General features: G+C 47.0%; 1 protein-coding gene across 1 annotated transcript in view; it reads left to right on the top strand.

Moving 5' to 3' along the window:
- LOC118769785 (protein WWC2-like) overlaps positions 1-26,263 on the top strand; it is a 61,661-nt gene that overhangs the window by 13,068 nt on the left and 22,330 nt on the right. The window contains exons 2-8 of the mRNA XM_036517102.1: positions 10,372-10,481; positions 17,972-18,175; positions 18,482-18,558; positions 18,738-18,817; positions 21,858-21,987; positions 23,009-23,152; positions 24,530-24,603. Of these exons, the coding sequence (XP_036372995.1) occupies positions 10,372-10,481; positions 17,972-18,175; positions 18,482-18,558; positions 18,738-18,817; positions 21,858-21,987; positions 23,009-23,152; positions 24,530-24,603 (819 nt within the window). The remainder of the gene's footprint in view (positions 1-10,371; positions 10,482-17,971; positions 18,176-18,481; positions 18,559-18,737; positions 18,818-21,857; positions 21,988-23,008; positions 23,153-24,529; positions 24,604-26,263) is intronic.

Here is a 26,263-nt window from a genome sequence, read left to right as displayed (position 1 = left end):
CGGGAGCACTCTTTTGGCAAAAACCTGAAGCCTCAATGCCCCAAATACCAGATTTATAAGCCTTCGGAGGCTGAGAAAATAACAGGCAGCGAGGGTCTTTGCATTCCAGCGCTGGGCTGTCTGCAGCCCAAGAAAAGGAAGATTTATAGGCCTCCTCCAAGAGACCCGGAGCCTGAGCCAAAAATGTTTATTTAAAAAAAAAAAGTAGATAAAATTCCTGCCAGCTCCTCACGTATTCTCTTCCTCTCTCTCTCCCTCTCTCTTTCTCTCCCTCTCTCTTTCTGCTTAATGGGGCTTGACAGATTGTAGTGAGGGAGAGTTTGTAAAAGTTCTGCATGGCTACAAAAGATTTTCTTTCTTTTTTTTTTTTTTTTTGGTCATCGTGTATAAAAAAAAAAAAGTGATGCAAATCATTGCTTTTGAAAGCCGCCTGGCATCTCGGCCAACAGGACTGAATGAGAGAGAGGCCCGGGATGAAAACAAGGCCGGGCAGTAGCCATAGCGACGGGAAAACACGGCGGGCCGAGCAACACGCCGCGCGCCTGATGCCGCGGGCCCCCCCACCCCCCAAGGCTCGCCCGCCCGCCTGCTCGCCCGTCTGCCTGTCAACCGTAATCGCCGCCGATCGTTACCCCCAGCCACAAAATCACCTCGTTAGCCAGAACCGCTCTGTTTGGGTGTGTTTGGCAGAAGAACGGAAAGATCGTGGAAGTTATGGAGAAGAGCTGAGAGGAGCTCGGCTTGATTTTTAGACACGTTTTGATTTTTGAAAAGCAAAAGTGCCGGTGATGATTGAATCATCAGACAAATTCAATTCAGTTTTAATGCCGTCTTGTTTAAAGAAAGTGAAAATCGTGAAAGGTCAATGGTGTGTAAGGCAACTCCTCACTTGCAGAGTTTTGGGTTCTTCTTGTTCAATTGTACAATTGTTATCAATTGTAGCCTAATCTTGCCTTTTTTAGAAAGTTGATAAATGTAGGCTGCAGGGTATATGAGAATTAATTCTAGGTCGCACTCAATAGGTCAATTCATTATTATGCTTCTTCCTACCACCCAACAGCACTGGCAATTCAGCAGGTGAAGAAATAATTATACGCAAAAGTTCATTTCACCTTGTCAATAACAACATAATTTAGCCCTCATGCGCACGTCCGACAAACTCATACACTCCAAGAAGCGAAATTAACAGCTACGGTTTGAAAGCATAATTAGCCTACATACTGGGGTCATTTATTTTTATTAGTTGTTTTTTTTTTGCAGTTTTGAGTGCACATGAAAGTATTAGCTGTAGTACTGATCTAGATAGGTTTGGATGATAATTTTTGTATGTTCAGTATGTTCTGATATTCTTGTTTCTCAAGTTGTCCACTCGCGTACACAGGCGACTCCCAAGAGAAGCTGAAGTCAGGAAGAGCCTCCCTCCTCCATTTAGCACTGTATGTCTTTCCTCTATAGGCCCTCGGGCTGAATGCCAAGGAGGAGTTAGTGCTTAAGAAAATGATGACACAGAATTGCCTGCTTACCACGCTTTGCAATAAAACCGACAGCACAGTACATTGAGCAGCGTAAACACGCTTCCTCGCATCACCGTAGGGGTCGCCATGAGAGCAGCACACGAGAGCCGAGGCTTTCTGAATTTCAGCGTACAGAGCATTAGGGGAAAGTAGGAGTTGATGGCCCTGTGTTGGTTGAATCTGACCCTGTGTTTGGATGTAGTGGGGTTTGCGCTCAGGCATACGCTGTGTTTGGATGTGAGGGGGGTATACGCTGAGCTTGTGTTTGCACATGATGGTATTGAGTCTGAGGGCTGTGTTTGGAGGTGATGGTGATATGATGAGGTCATATGTACACTCTCAGCTTGCTTCTGGTTGTGGGGAAGCATATATGCTGGTGCTGGGTTTGGATGTGATTGGGTACCCTGTGACTCTGAGGCCTGTGTTTGGAATGCGAGGGGATGCATGGTGAATCTCAGGCCTGTGATTGGATGTGAGAGTGGACACGATGAATATCAGGCCTGTGATTGGATGTGAGGGGATGCATGGTGAATCTCAGGCCTGTGATTGGATGTGAGAGTGAACACGATGAATCTCAGGCCTGTGATTGGATGTGAGGGAGTGCATGGTGAATCTCAGGCCTGTGATTAGATGTGAGAGTGTACACTGTAAATCTCAGGCCTGTGATTGGATGTGAGGGGATACACGGTGAATCTTAGGCCTGTGATTGGATGTGAGAGTGGACACAATGAATATCAGGCCTGTGATTGGATGTGAGGGGATACACGGTGAATCTCAGGCCTGTGATTGGATGTGATTGTGCGTGCAGTGGTTCTGAGGCCCACGTGGCAGCGCTCATCTGTCACAGCTGGGGCACGTGTGACCCAGGGGAGAGCGGAACACAAATATCCTCAGAGGAGGTGAAATCGCTGGAGCGCAAAGAACACAACTAATCACAGGACAGGAGGAGACGGGGCCAGCTTTACTTCCCGTGTGTTCGCGCACACGCGGCCGCATGTTTCCAGGAGAAATTGCACACGTTGGAGAAGTAGTAGGATCGAATAATGGGTGGTGGTAGGATGTGCTAGGCCTAAATGATTGTCCCGTCATCAGAAATTACTTTCTCTCATCTCTTCTCCGGGATAAGATGTTCTAACTGATGAATCATGGTGCCACTATGACATATTTAATCTGTTTTTTTTTTTTTTAAAAATGATCAGCGCTTCAAAGAATGTCTGATGGCTGCCTTAACTGACTTGCTAATCCAAGCAAGGAAGGTGATATGCTGAAATCATCTTTCCATATAGCCTAGCGAGTCTTCCACAGTAGCTATAAGCCTGCTGTGATCAGGGATCAAACATTTGTGATTAACTAAGCTTGTGACAGGTTCAGAGCAGCGCCACAGACATGAATTTCTGTAGATGCTATTTTGTCACTGAAAATTGAACCAGCCATGTATTTCAGCATGGCAGTGATGCCATTGTCACCGCAAGGCTATAAGATGCATTCGGGTGGAAAACGGCACTGAAATGCACATGCCGTTTCAGCCAGCTCGTAGCACCAAATTCTGATCTTTAAGAGCGACAAGCGTAAATCATACTAAAAACCCGCAGAACGCGTAATCTGGAGCAGCCTTATCATGTGTGTTAGTGTTGACACTGTGCAGAGCATTAATCCGGAATAGTAGCGTCAGATTGCATCGTTCTGCATGGAGGCCAGCTCGCAGTGGCTGACGGAGATCTGAAATAGACGTGCTGTGTGTCAAGGGGCAGAGCGCGCACCACAGCACAGTGCAGACTCCACTTCCCCTCCGAAATAACGGAGCAAGCCAGACAACAGCGCACCACGGTGAAGAATGCCTTACGCCTTCGCCCTTATCTCCCTCTCACACTCCCCGCTCATCACAGCACCCGTCTCCGTGATGACGTGGGGATGGTGGGGTGGTGGGGTTGTGGGGGGGGTGGGGGTCGGGGGGGGGAGTCAGCACTTTTAGCGTGGGTGTCATCAGAAGGCCCAGACAGATAGCTTATCAAAAAAAAAAAAATCCCCACCCTGCCCTCTCTGTGTGAGCCGTTTTGTGTTTAGAGGGCCGATAAAGATTTCTCTTTTGGTGCTGGCGTTATTTGTTGCGGCGATGACCTGAACGATCTGGGCTGATGTCAGCAGAGAGATACGTGCAGAAAAATATGGCAGGGGGAGATAGTCAGAAATCAGCCTATCGGGCAGCAGTGTGTAAGACAGTGATGCTCAGCCTGTCAGGGTAAGATAGGGCGGGGGAAGGGGGGGCACGAGTGGTGTTTGTAGGGTGTGATATCACTGTTGTATTATCGGGCAGTCACAATGAAGAGGTAAGGGAAAGGGGGTGTGTCCCATCAGCCACTGCCAGCGACCAATAAACAATGGAGCCGGAGGAAGCAAAGCATTCATTCCCCCGACCACCCGGAGAGTGTTGAGAAGCTCGGCGTGAAGCGATAGTGGTTTGTACTGTAAGACGTCGGGAGGTAAAACTGTCTGTGACGCATATGGGACGTGGCTTCGCCTACCAGCCGCGTGCGGGGCTTCATTCATGCACCTATATGTGCGTTTGGTGACGGCTGTGTGCTTTCTTGAGATAAGTATGCGCAGGCTGCAGGGAGAAACGCCAGTGGTGCACAGATTGAATGGATGAACCACCTGCTTTTTACTGGTTGGCCGTTGTGCATATATTATCTCAGTTTAGAGCACGGTTGTCACCAGGAGTGTGTTGCCTGCTCTGCCACTTGGCTGGTAAGCGAGACTAGGCTGAGGTCAGTCTGATGTCGAGTTCTGTGCTGTGCTCTGACCCCGAGCAGTGACAGGTTGATGGGGTCTTCCTTTCCTTACAGCACCGTATGAGTGCTTCAGGCGCCACACTTGACACCAAGCCGGGGTCAGCTCCAGCTTTTCCATTTATATTTGCATTTATTCACCTGCCAGATCTGTGCTCTTACCCAGAGCGACTCACAAAGCGAAGCTACGTATGTGCATACAGTAAAGCCACATGAAGAAAAAAACATGGAGGGAAGGTCAGGCCACTTCCTGAACGCCTGTCAGCAACTCCCACAATGCCACAGTAACCGGTGCCGTGCAAAACGCTGCGGTGATCTAAACGTGCTCTGAGATGCAAGCTGAGAGGCTCTCGGTGCAGAAAGCAGAGAGAAGAGTTTCTGGGGTAGAAAGTTAGGACGTGGGCTGCAGTTTGTTTTGTACAGCTCTGGTGGATGTGGGTTCCCCAGTGCGGCCCGCCTGATCCTGGCCACGCCTCCTCTCTGCAGCGTGGAGGAAGGTCCTCTGGAGCAAAGCATGCTGGGTAAGCGGAAGCATGTAGCAGCTGTGGCTCTGTGTTTCCCACGCAGATGTATTTGGGATTTATGATGTTGACCTGTGTAGGGAAGGCATGTCTGTCTGTCTATCCATCTGTCTATCTATATATCTGTCTGTCTGTCGATCCGTCTGTCTGTGTATCTGTTTATCTATCTATCAGTCTGTCTATCTGTCGGTCTGTCTGTCTCTCATGTGTGTGTGTTGATGTTTGCATCATTTGTCTCAGTGTATGTACACAGTTCTCTTTAAAGTGCTCAGTTTGTTGTCAGTTGGACATGCTTTGCGGCGGAGGAATGTGCTACACAGCCTGTTGGTTCTGAGGTGTGAGACGGCAGACGCAGAATATGGGTTTCTTCACCAGGGCTCGGGGCACACGGCTTGCGTGTGTGTGTGTGTGTGTGTGTGTGTGTGTGTGTGTGTGTGTGTGCATGCCGATTGCACCGCCTCTGTCCGCGTGGTTTCCTGCGGGTTTCCACAGTCTTTTATACATCACTAATTCGGAGGGCCTCTCTCCTCGGCCCCGCTGACGGGCTCTGATTGAGGCAAGTCTGAATCTCACCCCCCCCCCAGCGGGTGCAAAGGGCGGCTTATTGCCATGGAGAGGGCGTCGGCAGGCGCTCTCTGATTGGGCATTCCTGGCATTCCCCCTGTCTAATTTTTAACATTTACTGTAGGCACCTCTGAGCGAGAGCGCATTCCAGAATGACAGCAGCTCTGCTCTGCTCTGCTGTGTGTGTGTGTGTGTGTGTGTGTGTGTGTGTGTGTGTCTGAGTGAACCCGTCAGAATGGACAGATAAACTCTCTCTCTGCAAAAAAAAAAGAAAAAAATTCTAATTTTCTCATTTCAAGTCTATCGATCTTAAAGTGAGTTTGAAATATTTATTCCTCAAGTGTTTTCCTCTCATAAGAAAAATGTTATTGTTATTATTATTGTGCTGCTCCTGTTATTTTTCCAGAGCACAGAATATGGCTTTTCCTTTTAAAAGGAAATATCATCTTTAGAAGATAAAAAAGGAAATGAGAGAACCAGTGTGCAGAAAAAACAGGAGCCACCCAAGAAAAACAGTCTCACATATTTTTGTATTAAGACAGCTAATCTTTTAATGAGAGGTGTTTTCTTGCAAGAAAATAATTTCTGGCAGTGTTGCCTGAGATGGGGAGGCAGCTATCAAGATGGACACAGACGACTGAGGAAAAATCCCCTTATTGGAAATCAAGGAGAGACTGTCAAACCACTTTTACAGGGAGCTGAAAACTGAAGATAGTCAGGGCCTTTATGTATTGCTCTGTGTATAATTTCATGTGATTGTCAGTCAGTATTTCATCACGGGTTCTCACGCTGCAGGTCTGTGGCTGTCCTTTGCGACAGTCAGTCTCCCGCCACAGACAGCTGTCACTGTTGATGTAACACGCCTTCCACACCGTTGGTCCACTTTAGCCGGGTTAAAAAAATCGCAGTCACATTCCATCATGGTCAGCGGTGACTCTCCAGCCACGCCCTCCCGTTCCCATGTGAATTTATCCCCCCTCCACCATTGTCCAGCTTGCTGTCATTTCTGTCATTTGGTGATTTCTACTTAACCTGGGTTGGAAATTGTTAGTTTCCCCATTGACTAAACCAGACCAGACCCCACCCCAGATTTGCTCCCGTCACATGATCGGACATATATGGGACATGTTGGATACAGTATGGACGTATGACTCGACACTCGCCGCCTTTGTCAACCAGTGGTTGCAGGCTCCAGTTGAGATGTTTTCCCCTCCACTCTGTTGCTTCCTTCCGAGCGAACATGCTTGAGATGTCTGCGGTCTACATGCATCGAGCTCCTGTCAGATTGAAAAGGGCAGCTTGGTTCAGCCCCCACGGCTCCACTCCACGCTATCAACTGTATGAGTCAGGCAGGCTGGGGAGGTGGAAATATATAACTCCTGCAATATTGATGCAAAATAAATGACTGGTGGGATTTTTTTTTTTTGCGGTCACTATTACCAAGTTTAAAATGGCAGAGCTTCCTATTGCAGAGGTGCTAGTAGCCGTAGTAATGATGCCCGTTAGTGTGAGAGATCCAGGTGCATTCCTTCTCAGAGGCACTGAGGGCATTTGCAGTCTCTCCGCCTATCGCCCCCCCCCCCCCTTCCCCCCCCACCCCCGGTTTTATTTTGTCTGCCCACGGAGTCAGTGTGTGGAGGAGCTGGCTCCTGAACCCTGTCTTCTCGGCCCACGTTGCTGTCGGCTCATCGCACCGACCAAATCGTGGAGCAGAGAGCTTGCCCTTTCTCCCTCTGCGGCCTTGGCTCTGTCAGGAGGGTGTCGTATTTGTGGTCAGGCTCTTCTTTGCTGGGAGGAAGTGGTTGACGGCCAGACGAGACAGTGTTCGTGACCCATGGGTCAGAGCAGAGCGGGCGGCTGCCCGCTCGGACTGTGTTAGGCACGAGATGATACATTCAGCTCACACTACAGTACGTTTCATGAAAGAGAAATATAACATGACTGAACAAGTTTTCTGTTTCTTTTCTTTAGTCGTATATCAAACTAGCCGTGCCAATATTTTTAATGCACCACGCGTTAGAGTGCCGTGTTGTTTTTATAAAACTGATCCATAATTGGCTTCATTTAAGATTAGCTGTTTGGCTACATAAAGTAAGCAGAGAGACTTAATTTAACAAGTTGTATTGATTACATGAAACCAACAGTGAAAGTAGCACGCAGCTTGTTACAATACTGTTGCTGTAGTAACTTTCCTAACATTACCTAAATGGCGCTTCTGGATTTTCTGCCTAGCCAGTTAACAACCCAGCTAACAAGCTGGCTTTTGAGACATCTTTGCTTATACCATATTAACATTACGCGGGAGAGTCCAGTTCATGGCTTACTGCAAGAACTAGGTCTACTTATTTACCATCTCTTTTGAAAAGTATTTCCATCTCTGGTAACTTCACTCTGAAGGGATCAGTTACAGTATTTATGTTTGCATCAGCAGTCATTGCGGCATTGACAGTATTCAGCTTGTGTTGTGGATCTTGCTTTCCGCCACAGGCACAGGTTAGGCTGAACACCTGGCTCAAGTTCCAACAGGTGACTCCAGAGGTCTGTGTGACTTGTCTGTGTTGTCTGTTGAGTCTGTAATATGCAGGTGACACATAATAGTTGTAAATATGTCATGTTTGTAGCATGGTCGCCATTCCTGTTTCGCAAAGAATATCCCACTGCTTTTCTATTTCATCCTCTGAACTTTCACCCATATCTGTGTCTTTAAGCAGTGTGATTCAATGAATCATACAGCGTTTAGCACTGAATCATGGGAACCCTTTTTACCAAGTCAGACATGAGTATGAAGCAGATTCCCAGGGGTCAAAACCATTTTCATTCCATATGATGCTGTTCCGCGGTGCAGGGGAAAGAGGGTGTGTACTTACTCCTGTAGGGGGTGAAGTTGGTCGAGGGGTGTTCATTCCCATTGGGGTTACAGGGACAGATTGTTCTTTGAGCAGGCTGTGATCATGAGACCCACAGTGCCATCCTGCACTGGTGGCATCTCTGTCTAAAATTGAGTTTGATTAAGCCAATCACGCGCAGGGGACAGTCTTTACGCTCCGAGCGCTAACGACGCCGGAACGTCGCCCTTGGCCTCCGCGGGCACAGAAGAGGTTACGCGCTACATTTTTAATTCACTCCCTGGAGAAAATTACCACCTTCATTAAACATCGATTTTCGTCCCTTCTGTTGGCTTTTGAATTTCATCTTTAATTACTTTTCTACTGCCTGGAAGGACGCTGTAAAGGTCTTTTGATATCTCAGAAAGGGAATGTACCTTTATGCTCCTGTTGTACCACTTTCAGCTGCATCAGGGCTGTTCGTTTAACCCCTCAGCTTCAGACATACCCTTGACCAAGACTCGTCTTGTTTCATTTTCCATAACACAGAAATATTACAGAAATGGTGGCAAACTAGCTTTAGCGTTAATATTAATTATTTGTTATTTTATCAGTGGGGCATCTGTTCTCTTTTGTAAGTATTGATGAGTTTTATTTGTTTTGTGAATTAACAGGAATTTGAACATGAATCTGAGTGATCAATTTGTGATCTTATGATGAAATTTTGGACTGATTGAGCATTCTGCCTCATGCCTGATCGACACGTCGGCAATGGAAGGAAGGGTGACACGTTGGGTCGGCTGAGATCACCGTTATCGGCCCTGCCAGTTGGAACGCACATACACACTTTCAGAGAAGATGATTCAGAGGCGGGATGTCGATAATTTCAAAGTAGGTGGTCAGGTGCTACTGAGCACATTTTCAGTGGGCAGGGAAAGAAGTTTTACTGCTCTGTATGAAGGAGCGTTTAATTAGCAATCGAAGGGGATTGCCGTGATCGATCGGCGGTCTCGTGGTCAGATGTTTTTCGACTCCTCGCTAACGTGCTAGCGATGTGGCGCTAAAGTAAATTATTTCGCTCCCTGGACCTGGAACAGTGGCTGTCTCAGAGATCACACGCTTCGGGGCCGAAAGAAGCAGAGAATGTCTGCGCGGTCATGTGTCCGGCAAAAACGTGCAGTTCCCTCCACCCAGCATCAGCGTCCGAGACATTCTTTTCTCGGCGTAGTTGTAATTTTGCGTTCCTTTTTTTTTTCCCCTTTCCCTCTTCTTCTGTACATACACGCACAATAACAAACCAGCCTGGCGTCGTACCGCAGGACACCAACTTTAGACTTTGGCCAATCTTTGCTAAGACTCAGGAATGTGCTTTTTATTGTCTTGGCCCTGGCTGAGAGAGGATACCAGGCCTCTCTCTCTCCCTCTGCCTCTGCCTTTCTTTCTCTCTCTCTCACTCTCTGCCTCTCTCTCTCTCTCTCTCTCTCTCTCTCACTCTCTGCCTCTCTCTCTCTCTCTCTCTCTCTCTCTCACTCTCTCTCACTCTCTGCCCCTCTCTCTCTCTCTCTCTCTCTCTCTCTCTCTCTCTCTCTCTCACTCTCATCCTGCTCTCTGACCCTCGCTCTGCCTCTCCCCTGTTGGAGCCTCTCTGGATAGACCTGCACTCCTCCTTCACTGTGAAGTTGCACTACATGGCAGAGAATAATTGCTTATTTCTGTGGGACATAGCGTTCGCTCACCCCCAGGGCCAGCGAGGTGATGGCACAGGAAAGCGCTGTGTGAGGGGGAGTTTTCTCCCTCCGTATCCAAGCACACACAAGCAGCTTTAGCCAGTGCAGTTTGTTCAATGAGCTGCAATACCCGCGAGATTTGTGTGCGTGTATGAATGTGGCCTTACGTGTGTGTGTGTGTGTGTGTGTGTGTGTGTGTGTGTGTGTGTGTGAATGGACACTCTTACTTGTGAGTATTTCTTTGAAATGTATACATTTGTTTGGTCAAATGTGAGAGCTTCTGTGTGTGTGCGCCTATGCACATGCATGTATGGGTAAATGCACGTGCATGTGTTTGTGTGTGTGTGTGTGTGTGTGTGTGTGTGTGTGTGCGCACGCATGTGTGAGTATACACGTGGCTATGCGTTGGTCTCACTGGCCTCTCTCTCCCCCAGGCTAACGAAGCCCCTGTCGTTTGCGGACTGTGTAGGAGACGAGCTGCCATGGGGCTGGGAGGCTGCGTACGACCCGCAAATTGGCATCTACTACATCGACCACATCAACAGTGAGTTTGTTTACGTCGCCGTCCTCGCCACAGTCACCGCCAGTGTCTGGCACTTGTTACTTTTTTTCTTTTTTTTGAAGTTTGTCTGAATTGTAGAGTCTCAAGGAGGTGTACAGTCCCACTAAAAGAAGAGGCTAGGATTCTACCACTGTTTCATCAAAATCCTTTTTGACCAACGTCTAGATTTTGGCTACAATAGGAATAGGCAGCACTAGGAATGGTCATCTATCTTTCCCTTCACTCTCTGTCTTTAGCAGTAACAGCTCCCTCAGCTGTGAACTGCAGTAACTATGTTATGCCACTTGAGGGCAAAAACACCAGCTCAGTGGTCAGAGACATTGATCTGTGGCTACCACCCTCCTTGAATACTGCTGTGCTGGCAGAACTATCTGGAGGATTGTTCATAAAGCAGAATTATTGATATTACTGAGCAGAATTCCCTATTGAGAGGTTGTTTTAATAATTGAATAGTCCCTATGGTCATTTTTTTCTTCCCCCCCCTAGCAATCAATTTGGGCCAACTTGTTAAATAACACATGACGCATGAGAAATGTGAAGCACTAAAACTTCACTAGAATTTGAGTTCAGTAGTTAATAATAACATAAAAAAAACCTTTGCCATTATTTTGTACCATAATCCCATGTCAGGTTTTTGCACAAAGCTCATTTGTTATCCCACAGGTAAGAAAAATGTAGTTCCTATGACTGTGGAGATTTAGCCGTGTGATATCCAGTAGTGGAGGTGTGTTAACAAATATTCTTCCTGGAGTGTGTTAATGGCGTAGAGGTGTCTGCGCCTTGAATGGATTATGTATGAATGGCAGCTCAATAATGTGTTCAGCTGTAACATTCTGTCTTCACCTCTGCTGCCTGTGCCGGGGCTCTGTGCCAGGACCCTGTGCTGGTGGCCCTGGAAGACCATTCTAGCAGACCGCTTGTTGTTGGGAGTGTCCTCTGAATTGTAATTCTGGAGCTGTGTCGGAGCAGCTCGCTTGCTTGCTGTTTGTTTTACATTATTTAGTTTTATATTGTGGTCTTTTTTGCGTTGTGCCGGGTTGAGCTTGGTTGTGGTTAAGCTCGATGGGATGATTAGCAGTGTTGCATTGTGGGATGTTGTGTTGGGGAGTGCTTTGGTGGACTGTTTTGGGTGAGCAGTGTCAGTGTGTTCGGCTGCTTCACTGTTGTGTGTCAGTGTGTATTGTGTTAGTAAAGTAATATGTGTTAAAGTGTGCTATGCTGTGCTGTTTTTTGGAGTAAAGTGTTAGATTGAGTTCTGCTGTGTTACAGTGTGCTGTGTTGGTGTACGTTGTGAGGAAAGCCGGCTTTGTGAAAGTGTGCAGGCCTGTTCTTTTTTTTTGTTAGTTTTTTTTCGGAGTATTTTGTGTTAGATTGTGTTCTGATGTGTTGGTTTAAGCGCTATTTGAAAGGCACACAGACATAGCACAGCTATATTGAGGCATGTTAGGTTGTGCTGTGTCGAGGTGTGTAGTGTTGGCCTGTGTTCAAATGCATCGGCTTTGCTGTGCTGTGATGTGTTGGAGGGTGTAGTGCTGGCCTGTGCTCAGATACATCAGCTGTGCTGTGCTGTGCTGTGTCGGAGGGCGCTGTCGGGGACAGTGTGGTGAAGGAGAGCGTGGCGTGGGGCCCCCGGGAGCCGCTGGGGTCAGGGGGAGGTCAGGGCAGGCGGTTCAGCACAGGGAGATCTCTGTTCTCACTCACCTGACTGAGGCGGGGAGTGGAGCGCGTTCATTCGACCCGGAGGAACTGTTTCAGAGCGTTACTATACCCCCCATCCTCCCATGGGCTGGAGAAAAGGGAGATAAAATATGTTTCGGGAAAATTCTGTTCTAAAGTATCAGGGGGCATTCGTTTTAAGACTCTGGGGTGTAAGAAAGCAAAAAGCGTTCGTCTGCACGAGTTTATTATTGGGGTCATGCAGCATCGAATTTGTGCTGTATTTACATCAGCATTGGGTCAAAGACTTGACTCAAAGACACGTACAGTTTTTTCTGGGACATAGCTCTTATGCACAGGCTACTGAGTGAACTGTTCCATATTTAATTCATCTATCACTGTAATTTCTAAATCATCAGACAAATCTTGGTTTCTTTGTCTTTTAATCTGGATTACTTTAAGTACCCCTTTACTTGATATTACCCAATTTTTTTGGATTATTTTCAAAGTAAGGGTACACATTGGTCATTTTGTGCCCATGGCAAATGGTTGATAGCCACTTATCAAAATTGTACCCAAAGGGAGTTTAGACAGACCCCTATTTAAGGTATTGTGTCTTAAATTTTGTGAAAAAAAATTTCACAGTATTACAGGTCAGGTCAGATGGTCAGATCCCAGATGGTGTGTTAGCCTACTTGTAAAAGCGTATGCATTTAGCATAGGGTGATCTTTCATAATCAGGGTCAGTATTTCACCCTAGGTGGGTGTGTGCCAGGTCACAACTCCAAGGTGGCTTAAAAATAATTATGATTGATTTCATTATAAATCCCCTGGTGATTTTTTTTTTTTTTTTTTGAAGCAGCAAAATCTGAGGCTTGGAATGTCCTGTATGTAAGCGAGACTTGACAGGTACCCAGAGGAGTAGCAGGTTAATGGTTAATTATCAGATGGTATACTGTAGTAACACCAGGAACGTTCATTGCATAGAAACATCTGGACATTTTAACAAGTGTTTTCTTTATCAAACAGAAATATTCAAAGCATTCATCCTCTCAGAAGCCCTTATCTTTAAAGACATATTTACCTCAGTGTTTCAGAATGCGAGTACAATAAATCCTTTAGCTGGCTGGCATTTTTTTATAGTGTTACGTAAATTGTAGCTTGTGATTGAGCAGTAAAATGGGAAGTATAAAGAGCATGTTCACAAGTTTATATATATATGTATTTTTGCGTGTGTCAAATCTCAAGACCATGTACTCCAAAGATTGACAGTTTACTTTACCGATTCGCCACAGTGAATGAGTTAACTAACAAATAGAGCTCAGCTTTAACTGGATATTGCAAACTAATGCTCCTTTTTTCCACAGGGGGAGGAAGAAAAAAAAGCTTTATTTTCCTGTTGTCAAAATACAAAGATGAATGAATTCTCTGCCGCTAAAAACAAGTTACTTGAATCCCAGAGTGCCTCATGCAGTGTAAATGGCGATTTTCTGTTTATTAAGGTTTTTCCCTTCCCAAAGTAAACTCTTTTGTTTGCATAGCCAGTGAGAATAGAAAATTGTATATTAAGTGTCCTTTGTGTTTGACAACTGAATTCAGAACAAATACATACCCCCCATTTGTTGTAGTTGAACTCCCTCATACACACACACACACACACACACACACACACATATACAATACAAATGCACACTCAGACACACAGTGCACAGCACAGCACAATGCAACACACTCCAGGGAAACATATTGCATTTGTTTAGGGTTGTTGAGCCCGGTGTGTTACGTTACGCTGTGCCTTTTGGTAAGAGCCCAGATTAGGTGTGGACTGTAGACACTCCTCCGCGGACGGGGTGGTTTTCCCTGGGTTAGGCCCCGTTTCCGAATCTGCCGTTTCTTATGTAAACTCCCCGAGCCTCCGGCCTCCCTGCATTGTTTCAGGGGAGGGCAGAGATAAGGGTCTGCTATGAATCTGAGCAGGAATACTTCACAGGCCGCCATCCAACGGAGACAGGGGCTCCTTACAGAGAATGAAATATGCATGTATATGCATGTGTGTGTATCTGTGTGTCTGTAAATTACATAATGTGTGTGTGTTGTGTTGTGTAATGCGTGTGCGTACGTGTGTGTGTTGTGTTGTGTAATGCGTGTGTGTGGTGCGTTGTTATGTGTGTGTGCGTGTGCGTGAGTGTATTATTTATATAAATATATATATATATATATAATATATATATATATATATATATATATAATTTTAATATTTGTGTTTCCATTCTGCTGCGCTGTTGGTTACACTGCAGCGGTTGTCCGTTCTTTCCTCCGCGGCTCTCACAGGGCCCGATCAGCAGGGTTTTCCCTCTAAGAGACGCCTAACTTGTTTTCTTCCGACTTCTATAGATATGGATTTACTTTCTAGCAAGAGCCTTGTTTCTTCAATATCTGTTTGTGCGCCAAGTGGATTCCAGCAAAGCAAAGCCCTGAACCCCACTGTCTTTCCTCGGATTTCGGAGACGTGTGCCTGGGCCGAGTGATCCCAGCTAATCAGAACCCAGCATTTCAAACCAGCCTGATAAGAGATGACTGGAATATTGAAGAGAGCTGTGGGCCTATGAGTTGCGGGTGGAAGTGTACCTGCTGAAGTGCACTTTTAAAGGTGAAGGAACATGGCTGCCATCATGAAGGCTGTTCGAAAGTGCTCGAGATGCCCACTGCAAAGATCTCCACCAGGGATGTATACTTTCACGAAGTGCCTTTCATTAAGTTCAGAGACAAGGTGTAGGGAATAGGCACATGTAACAAACAAAAAAGGTCATTTTCAGTTGAAATGCTAGCTCACAGTCCTTAGATGTAAACTCTAGCTAACATAACATAAATCACAAAAACAATTAAAAATTCACAAGTCCTATCTTTTCGCTTCATGTTGTCCTCCTGTGGAGAATGAAGACCTGCTCTGTTTTGTGTTGGGTCTGAATGAAACATGATCCTTTCAGTATCGGCCCATTGTTCATTTAATGGCTAGTTTAGCTGATGCAAAAGGAATGGAATCTGGAGAAGGGTGGCTTACCTGAGAATATTAGATGTGCAGAGCATTATGGGAAAGGTCAAAATTCATGAAACAGCTGGGAAGTCAAGAGAATAGCTGTCTGATGACTGATGCCTCATTTAATCTTTTTTTATTTATTTAGTTGTTTGTTTTTTTAATAACAGCAGACCATTAATGGAAACTGGGAATTGGGGCATATTTTTTATGAATATTTATTGAAACAAACCATTCCAAACCAAAAATGACCATGGTTTTGTTTCCAGTTCAGATCAAGAGAACAGGTGGCTGCTGAATAGGATGAATGTATTGGCCTTTCTGAACTAGCTTATGAACAGTCAGTGTGTTGTGGAATTGCTCTTCCTTGTATAGAATTGTTTGTCCTTTGATTGTCCTTGTGTAGAAACTGAATTTAAATTGAAATTGGCCTGCAAAGCCCATACCTGTCTGTCCTAATCTGACATTCAGAAACAACACAAGTAATTTGTTCAATGCTCCAGCACCCCGCCATTGCAGTGGTATTATTAGGGGAAACGGCATCAGGGTGTGGTGAAGCATTAACTGTTAATTCACCAGCACGACACCTACACCTAGAGAAGGGGAGGAGTGGCTGGTGTAGTCGCCGCAATCCGCCAAATCCACCAAATCCACCAGACACACTCTGCCATGGATTCTGAAGTGTTTCCTGATTTGTTTTGTAGTGTTATGCGTTTTTGGAGCTGCTCAGGGACCACAAGCACTGATTGTGTGTTTCTTTCCTGATCCTGCTTGCGCTTATCGATCGGACAAGTTTTTTTTTTTTTTTTCCCCCACAATCCCCTGCAGGGCTATTGGCCTAGAGGTCCTGTGTCGTGTGTTTCAATGCAGGGACACGGCCGTGGTGGTGTTAGGTGAAATGACGGCCCAGCGGTAACACCGCAGCAAGTGCTGGTGCGTTGATGTGACCGTTGTGTCACTCCAGCTGAGCGGTCACGCTTAGGGTTAACCCTGCAAAGTGACCATGCTGAATTAAAAGATTATTGTATATTAAGATATAAAAGCAGTAAACACCTGCTGCCCATCAATATAGCAACATACAGCAAATGGAGTACAGTTGGCCATTTGCAGAAATAATGGCTGTCAGTCTTTCCTGTTGCTGTAACTGCCCTACAAACAGCAGGCGAAGGAGATTGAATATACTGAACAGACATGATCTGTAAGTATTATAAATCTGTCCTGGCTACAAAGACTGCACACAGAGTGACTGGTGTAGCTGCTCTCATGGTTAACCCGGAGCGGACGGTCTGTCAGACGAGCGACAGAGAGTGTCAGCGTAACCAAAGTCAAAAAAAGGTGTTGAAAACAGTGGCTCAGGTACAGCGTGTCTCGCAGGGACTCGGAGAGCGCATGAAGACTGAGCGCGCCTTCTCAGAAATCTGGTTCCTCTTCATAGTGAACAATCTGTGCATTGCTGACATACCTCGTGTGGCACAGAGGGGTGGGGCCTGGCCTTGTTTTGCAGAAGTGCTGCTTGAATGAACTTTAACCCTTTCCCTCCTGGAAACGGGCTCTCAGGAAGAGTGAGACGTTTCAGGGAGGGTGGGTGTGGGTGGGCGGAGCAGGGTAACAATAGCGGGCCTCCTGTGTTTTGGAAGATTGAGTGAAATTGATTGCTTCCTCTGGCTCCACGCTGAGCTTTTGTGTGTGCCTACGCTCCGCTTTCAGAGAGACCTCTGCACCAACGCTCATCTGTGTTTTCAGGGTGGGATGGACATCAGAGATGCAAGTCTTTAACCCTGAGAGTACAACAGGCTTTGCGGTCAAGATTCACTTTTACTCAGATATTACTAATACCTTTTAAGTAAATGATGAAACATAAAAACTCTTTTAAGCACTTAATGCCAGTAATACCATACTTAAATTTTTTGTGTAATACTAGCTATTTATGTGTGGATAGTTGAAGATACAGATCCTGCTTCATGCAGAATATTAAGTGTATCCACTGTCTGTTTTAATTCAAGTATATTTACCCACATATTTATATTTTGCAATCCAACTGAAGACTTGATGTTGTTTAGGGTTAACTGAACAGATATTTCCATGTACTAACATTGTGTGTGTGTGTGTGTGTGTGTGTGTGTGTGTGTGTGTGTGTGTGTGTGTGTGTTTGTGTGTGTGCGCGTGTGTATGTGTAGAGCTGAAGTGACCACCGCGTGTGTGGGTCCAGTGAAGGTGACCGCTCTGTGTGCGGGTCCAGTTAAGGTAACTGCTCTGTGTGTGGGTCCAGTTAAGGTGACCGCTCTGTGTGCGGGTCCAGTTAAGGTAACTGCTCTCTGTGTGGGTCCAGATAAGGTGACCGCTCTGTGTGCGCGTCCAGTTAAGGTGACCACTGTGTGTGTGCGGACCAGTTAAGGTGATCGCTCTGTGTGTGTGCGGACCAGTTAAGGTGATCGCTCTGTGTGCGGGTCCAGTTAAGGTGACCGCTCTGTGTGTGTGCGGGTTCAGTGAAGGTGACTGCTCTGTGTGTGCGGGTCCAGTTAAGGTGATCGCTCTGTGTGCGGGTCCAGTTAAGGTGACCACTCTGTGTGTGTGCAGGGGCCAGTTAAGGTGACCGCTCTGTGTGTGTGGGTCCAGTTAAGGTGACCGCTCTGTGTGTGTGCGGGGCCAGTGAAGGTGACCCCTCTGTGTGCGGGGCCAGTTAAGGTGACCACTCTGTGTGTGTGCGGGGCCAGTTAAGGTGACCGCTCTGTGTGTGTGGGTCCAGTGAAGGTGACCCCTCTGTGCTCCCCTGTCCCCTCAGAGACCACGCAGCTGGAGGACCCGCGGAAGGAGTGGCGGAAGGAGCAGGAGCGCATGCTGAAGGACTACCTGACGGTGGCACAGGACGCTCTCAGCACGCAGAAGGAGCTCTACCAGGTGAAGGAGCAACGGCTGGCACTGGCGTTGGACGAGTACGTGCGCCTCAACGACGCCTACAAGGAGAAGTCCAGCTCCCGGACCAGCTGTGAGTACGGGGGGCGGGGGTCGTAGGTCGCGACCTCTGACCGGCTGTTGTGTTTGCCATTTGTTTGTAAATTGTACTTGTAATGCAACATAGATTGCTCTGTAAGCATGTTTCAAGTGCTTTCAAGTCTTCAAAACATAGGTTTGTATTAATTATTTGTTTCTGTATGTGCATGTCAAGCCTGGATTGACTTGCTGCCGTCGCAATTATTTGAATGTTTATTTCGGTGCTTGGGGGGTTAATTTTCATGGAAATGTATGTTAAGTTGGTTATGACTTTAACTGATTTCAACGTCCCCTCACCTAGTGTTCTCAGGATCCTCATCCAGTACCAAGTACGACCCTGACATCTTAAAAGCAGAAATATCAACCACAAAAGTCAGAGTAAGGAGTCGTCCTCTTTCTCCATTCTCTTTATTGAAATGCCTTTTTTTCTTCCCTTTTTTTGCGCGGGGGGGTGTTCAGTGGTCAACAAACTGTTCTTATCTCGGTTGTCCCCGGAGTGAGTTATTTTCATGAGCGCAAAGTTGAAAGAGAATGATGTATGTGTTTTATTTCCCCAGGTAAATAAGCTGAAGAGAGAGCTCTCGCAAATGAAGCAAGAACTTTTGTACAAAGAGCAAGGCTTTGAAACCTTGCAACAGTAAGTCCCGTTCACTCGAACCTCAGCGCTGGAGCGTTTGACTCACTGTCATTGTGGTTTCCCCCCCTAGCACATTTACATAGCAAAGTCGCAAGGTGCTCACTGTTAGAAGCATAAAGCATTAACAATGTTATGATTAAGACCCAATCACAGCGTAATTAGGGGAGCTGTTAGTCTGTGGGGTCATCAGAGGCGTTCATCAGTAAGCGCGACGTTAAGTGCAGAACCAGCCTAAGAGTGCGAGGCAGAAGCTTTTGTCAGTACCTCTGAGCTGGTACCTCTGAGTATCATTATGGACAGTCTGCCCAGGGGAATGATGCCAGCACCCCCTGTTTGACGAGAGGAACGTCGTGGTGCAAAAAAAAAACGGGGTACTGCACGCCTGAGATAATCCTGATAGAAGTTTGGAGGTTCTGATTCCCCACCCGCGCGCTGGCATCTCGGGCTGTGATTGACGGAATTGGCTATGCCTTGCCTCTCACGGGAAGGCTCTGTTGGCCGGACAACGAGCCGCTTGCACGGTGTTGAGTCATTTTTCAGAGCGAATAGCCACCACGTTTGATTTTTTTTATTTTTTGATTTTCGTTTTTATTTTTCTTCTGGTGTGGCAGCTCTTGCGGAGGGAGGGATCGGAGTGATTCAGGGATGAAATAATGGCCTGTGGCCTGTGGAGAATAAGCTCAATGCCCGTCCCTGATCCCTTGGCCTTGTTACATTAAGGTGCACGCTGCATCACTGTCATTGTCAGGGCTAATATTCGCTCTGTAATGAAGCATTAGCCAGTTATCTGGGTAGGATCTCGGCTGCGGACTCATTAGCGAGCCGGCTGTGGTGAAAGGAACCTTCAAACGGGAAGCGGAGGTTTGCAAATGAGAATGAATTAAGACGTGATTGAGTTCTTATTGGAGGCCAAGAGCGCCGCACCCCCTGAAAGAGCCATTACATTACATTATTTATTGGCTCGGCAGACGCCCTTCCCCGGGGTGACTTGCCTATCTTGATTTTTTAAAATGTGTTCCTTCGCACAGCTGGCTATTAAGTGAAGCAGTACAGGTTAAGAACCTAGCTTAAGCGTATAATGACCCAGCCAATAAACGGCCCACCTGGGAATCAAACCCGTGACCTTACGGTCTCAAGACCTTCTCTATGACTCTGGTGAAGGGAGTCCAGGCCTCAGGTGGTGTTTGGTACTCCGAGGATAGCATTCTGTAATCACACACATGAGTACACACTGTCATGAATGTACACACACACACACACACACACAAAAATATATATATATACGAAAACTCAAACACAGAAAAGTCATGGACTCACACAGAATGCAAGCACACACAGAGAAAGGATTTGCTCAGCACATTCTCACACACACACACACACACACACACACACACACACACACACACACACACACACACACACACACACACACACAGAGAGGCTCCTCTCATGGCTCATTTAATTGCTTCTATTTACTTGACTCCTGCATATGTCTAATAACCCGCAGGGCTTTTCTCCATAGGATTTTACTGTCTGCCAGTTAGTGGAAAGAGGACGATTAACTACCTGGTGGTTCTTACAGCTCCAAGTCTCCGCTCAAACTCCCCACGCGCACGAGCCCAGCTTTTCCTGCAGAACTGGGACATTCATTGCCCAGTTACAGTTCGTTTTATTGCACCTCAGGGTCGTCGTAAAAGAATTTGATCAGAAGCCTGAATTAGATTATACGTTTCCTCTTCTAGCCGCGTCTGCCAGTCATAACGATCCCCTAATAAGAATTCATACTCTGGGCTGAAAGGTCCAGTTATGGTGTCCACTGGCAGCGCACAGAGCTACGAGCGCTGCAAATGGAGTAATATTCTGCACAGGGCCGTGCCTGGATTAAATATCAGCCAAGCCCAGCCACTTTCAATTGCATTTGGGCAGCGCTGTGGTGTAGTAAAGAGCAGGACTGATAACCAGAAGGTCGCCGGTTCAGTTCTCCACTGGCGCACTGCTGTTGTGCCCTTGGGCAAGATAATTAACCCACAACTGCCTCAGTAGATATCCAGCTGTGTAAATGGATAAAATGGTAACCTATGTAAGTCGTTCTGGATAAGAGCATCTGCTAAGTGACAATAATGTAATGTAATGTAATATAAAGTACAGTGAAGCAGTGTTTTAACCGTGCCCTCTCCAGAGCAATGCCAGTGAATTTAAGGAAAACAAGAAGGAAAAAATTGCCCTGCATTTGGAAGGTCATTAAACCCTTTACCCGAGGGTAACAAAGGCTGGCTGTTGTGTAATCTTTATCTTACCATGTTATTAATTCATGGCTATCAAAGAGGATTGCATAGTACTGAATTGTGCAAACAGGACCCGGTCTCAGCCAAGTAGTCATTCGTCATTCATGCTTTTTGGAGCTCCAGTGAATGACTGGTCTCTTGGCTCAGTGACTGTGTGCCGAGTTTCACTTGCGTGGTGTTTTAAACAATTGTCAGTGAGCGTGAGAGTGATTTTAATTTTTATGTTGATTTGTGCATAGCTGGGTGAGTCACGTTACGTTCACCATCTCTGAGTGTTGTAACTCTTTTGTTATATGTTCTGTGAAAAAATAAGGGATACTTCACTTTTCAAACAGAAAGATTTATCCCAGATTGATATTAACATTTCAAGTTCATTGGGATACATGTTTGCGTTTTATACACACAATGTTCTCTTGGATATAACAAGCACATGTGAAGGATATTGTGGGGTAGGAACACATTGTCCATCTTTCAAGCTGTTCAGAAAACAACTGTAGATGCTCTTGAAGGAATTTGTTTCATGTTTAAGATCCTCAGTGGATTATCTGGTGGGTGATGCTTTGTTCATAATGCTGGAGACATTGCTTTTACCAGCAAACAGTTTTAAAAAATAAGTTTGAGTAATTTGAATCAATAAGGGTCAAAAGAATCTTAAAAAAAGGGGGGAAGGGGTTGGAGGGGGATGAGTGTGGGAGGAGTCAAACAAAATATTGTTTTTGTCCTCTCTGAAATGGCTCTCTTGGTTTATCTTTTAGAATTGACCAAAAAATGTCTGGTGGCCAGAGTGGCTACAAGCTGAAGGAGGCCAAGGCCATTGTGAGCGAGCTGAAGTCCATTCGGAAGGCCATTAGCTCCGGGGAGAAGGAGAAGCAGGATCTCATGCAGGTATGCCGTTAATGCCACAGAACAGATACTGGCCAATCCCACCTTACACATCTGGGGAATGCACCACTGTTGTGTCTTTCATTTTTGTGCTGTGTTTGTATTTCATGAAAATGATGGACCTGCGTGGTACCGGTGTGACGTGCAAAGCACAGTCTGACATCCAGGGAAAAATCTGTAGTTTTTCGAGAAGGATTCAATAAGTGTCATTGAGTGTTTCGCTTGTTAAGGCTTAGTATGTGTGTGTGTGTGAAGGTTAAGGCTTGGTGTGAGTGTGAGTGTGAGTGTGAGTGTGAGTGTGAGTGTGAGTGTGAGTGTGAGTGTGAGTGTGAGTGTGAGTGTGAGTGTGAGTGTGAGTGTGAGTGTGTGTGTGTGTGTGTGAGAGAGAGAGAGAGAGAGAGAGAGAGAGAGAGAAGGGTAATGCTTAGTTTGTGTGTGTGTGTGTGTGTGTGTGTGTGTGTGTGCGTGTGTGTGTGTGTGTGTGGTTTGGTCTTAGTTTCTATGTGTGTGAAGGTTAAGGTTTAGTTCGCTTTTGCTCTTAATTCAGCTCACAGCAGTGCTGATCTCCTCGGTTGCCGCCCAGTGCGTTTGAGGCCTCGGACTGACGTCACATCATAGTCCCCACAGGCCTCTGTCAGGCATCCATCAGCCTCTCTGTGACACCAGTGTGTCACAGATTAACGAGCTTGTGCAACCACAAACTCTTCCCTCCAACATTTTAACATCTACTTTAGGTATACTCTGTAACCTGTTGCAGTTTTTGGGTCACCAAGCACAGCTCGAGCGGTGACGCACCCCCTTTTCCCAATAAAGTCAAAAAAAAATAGCACGTTGTTGTTCAGAACACAACATATGTGATGAATAACAAGTCATTGAAGTTGAGAAGAAAATTCTGTGTTGTGTGTTAGTAGAAATGTCTTGTGGTTGCTCATAACTGCTTTGAGCTCATCCTGTTCTTCTGATATGTGTGGTCTTCTGATGTGTGTGTGTGTGTGTGTGTGTGCATATATGTGCTCTTTCTCAGAGTCTGGCTAAGCTGCGGGAGAGGTTCCACTCGGACCACGGCATGGGTCGCTCAGAACCGGACCTGCGGCACCCTTCGGGCTCACAACTCCTGCTCTGTCGACAGACGCTGGATGCCGGGTCGCAGACCGATGTTTCGGGAGAGGTGAGCAGGGAAGGGCGGGGAAGGTGTTGACAGATTCTGGGACGTGGACGGTGGTGGTTGCCTTAAGGGTTAGGAGCAGTGTCAGACCTTAGACGGTGTGGGTCAGGGGTTTTGAGGTGTGGTCGGAGAGGATTTGGCAGACAGTTCAGGTACTCAAGAAGAGGTCAGGGGTTGGAATGGATGGGGTGGTGGAGAGTTGGAGGCTATAGTGGTAAGCAAAGGAGGGGTTGACATCGAGCCATTGGTCAAAAGATTGGGAGTGACCCTACAAACTGGAGCTGTCAGTGTGTAGTGTTTTTTGTGGTCTAGATGTAGACATTGTTAATGAATGTGAACCTGTTAGAGCGAACCCTTCAGGAAACACCCAGTCAGAGAGGGCAGGCCCCTTGGATGCGGCAGATGCTTCCTGTTCCAGCAACTGTTATCTCTCCCCTGCGCTTTTTTTTTTTTTTTGTTTTTTTTCTTCATCCCATAATACCCCTCTTTCTCCACCAAGCACTCCCCTTCTCTGGCCTTTCTCAAATAGTTTCGCTTAGTGTTGGAGGCATATGATAGCGGCCCGAGTCAAGTGCAGGTCAGCCTGCGGACTAAGCTCCTTACTCCGCAGGGTTTTGCACAACCTGGTCTTAGTTTCACAGTTGGAATGCTAATTGCAGGGGAGTTAGGGCTCCTAATGATATTAAAACCGTACACTTGAAGCGGTTACATGTGATGCCCCCCCCCCCTCCCCAGCCCTGTAATGGGGGAATGGGGGGGGGGGGGGGGCTAGTATATGCAGAGGGACATGGATCCCGTCTCAGGGCGTCACACCCTTTAATGAATGCCATGCAAGGCCAGTCTTTTATCAGGGGCGTGAGTGAAACAGGGTACTGCGTATTCTGCATTCGCATGTTTCACACCAAACGCAGACTGTCTTTCAGAATACCAGGCGCATCAGGGGAGGCAGGGCAATGTCTGAGAGTGTTATAGTTTCGGGTGTTTCTGTGATTTAGTGCCTTTTGAGTCTGGGTCTCCTGCGTGTCTGTGTTTGCAGATTCGTATCTGCTGCTGGCTGTAGTGTTGCAGGACAGACCTGTGTGTCGCTCAGGCATTTTTCTGTGAGGGAGAATCTCAGAGCTGCACGACAGAGCTTCATGTATAGACACATTCACACGTACGCACACATGCACGCACGCACACACGCATGCACACACAGAGGCATGCATGTACGTAGAAGCACACAGAATGCATGCACATATTCACAGATTCAGTGGAATACGCAGGCACACGGAGAGGAGCGCAGCATGCAGAGAACCGGGGGGGGGGCAGACTGTGCACAGATCTCTGTGTCGATGTCCCTCTCGCTCTGACTCCTCTTCCTCTCCGTCTGTGTGGCAGGCCGGTTTGAGGAGCAGGTCCACCCTGGCCGAGAGGGTCAGGCTGAGCCTCCAGTACGAAGAGGCCAAGAGGAGGTACGTACCTTTTCTCCTCAAACATTCTCTCTCTCTGTGTCGCTCCCTCCGTCTCTCCCTCCCTCTTGCTCTCTCTCTCCCTCTCCCTCTCCCTCTCCCTCTCTCTCTCTCTCTCTCTCTTTCTCTCTCTCCCTCCCTCCCTCCCCCTCTCTCTCTCTCTCTCTCTCCCTCTCTCCTCTCTCTCTCCCTCCCTCTCACCTCGCTCTCTCTCTCTCTCTCTCTCTCTCTCTCTCTCTCTCCCTCCCTCTCACCTCGCTCTCTCTCTGGCTTTTTCTTCTATGGTTAATTCTCCCTTCTGTAGTCTTCTTTCTCTCCCTGTGACCCCCGTCTCTGTCCTGTACCCTCTCTCTCATTTTTTCCTTTTCTCTCCTCCTTTGTCTCCCCCTTATCTCTGTCCATTCCTCTATCCATGCCCCCCCACCCCAATCGTGGAGCTGTGGAGCTGAGCAAAGCCCCATGTTGGTGATGATGGATGCGGGAGGCCCCTTTCTCCCTCCGCGGGCTCAGCTGTTCTGGGATCAGCCAGCGAGGCCCAGCTGGCCGCGCGTATCCAGCGCCAGACCCGACTTTGCCGCTCACAGCTGCGGCGGGGAGCTCACGCTGTGGCAGCTGCTTCTCCATCATTTAAAATCAGGCTGAGCTCTTCCAGCCCAAATGGATTCTTTTGATCTCCACCAAAAGTAAAGAGAGTGCAGGGCTGACATTTTATCTTTGAAATATCACACTTTCGAAAAAAAAAACTGAAATCCCTCTCTACAATTTCATTTCAATTTCTTCTTCCTACACTGTGATGGCTCAGCCTTGCCTCTCTCCTTCCCAAACTGCAGCCCCTCTCTGTGAGGTTCACCTTCACCCCTTGTTCACCTCGGTTTCTCTCTCTTTGCTTCATCAACTTCCCCTCCTCTTACCCCCTCAGCCTTTCTGAAACACTCGCTTTGTCTCTGGGTTCTCACCTCCTGAAACACTCACCTGTTTGTGATTTCTGACAACGGGTTTCTTCACGATTTCTTTGTTTTCTCAAACTTGCTGGATTCACCGCAGAACCCCGTGATCCAGATCATCCTCTCACCTGTTTCTCTGCGTTTTCCGTATCTTTTTAAAAGCTCTCTCATGACTTCAGGTGGCCTGAGTATTTGAAAATGATGACCTGAAATAAGCCTCCCGTTCTCTGACTCTTGGCTTGAAGCTTGTGAGACAACAGCTCCCTCTGCTGGAGACTGTTGGCTCTTACAGCCCCTGCACAGCTTTGGCTGGTATTTTTTTGGACACGTCTGAAACTCCCGCTGAAAGGGAATGTGTAAAACCCAATCCTGCCATTTTGATCCTCTGTCCAAAACTCTGGCGATCAAACAGACAGATCAGGTTGACGCAGCAGGAACCACCTTAATGAAATGGTAATGTATGCACATTATTCCTAATGGTTATTACGTATGCCTTTTGAACTGGGCAGCATCGGTGGTAATGAGCCGGGCTGCCAGGGAGGCAGCGGAGAGAACCGAAGAGGAGGAGGAGGCGTCTCACGGTGGGGGGGCGGCGAGTGTAACGCAGAGGGTGTGTCCCCGGTCTCTGTGGGATGCTGGGAAATTGGCACGCTCCCAGCGGTGTACGTGAAAAGGGGGCAAAGTTACTAGTTATGTTTTTTTTTTTTAATCTTAAATTG

The sequence above is a fragment of the Megalops cyprinoides genome, chromosome 22, assembly GCF_013368585.1.
Source record: "Megalops cyprinoides isolate fMegCyp1 chromosome 22, fMegCyp1.pri, whole genome shotgun sequence".
NCBI classification, from domain to species: Eukaryota; Metazoa; Chordata; class Actinopteri; order Elopiformes; family Megalopidae; genus Megalops; species Megalops cyprinoides.
The sequence above is the reverse complement of the archived record's forward strand: the minus strand, read 5'-3'. Positions and strand labels throughout refer to the sequence as shown.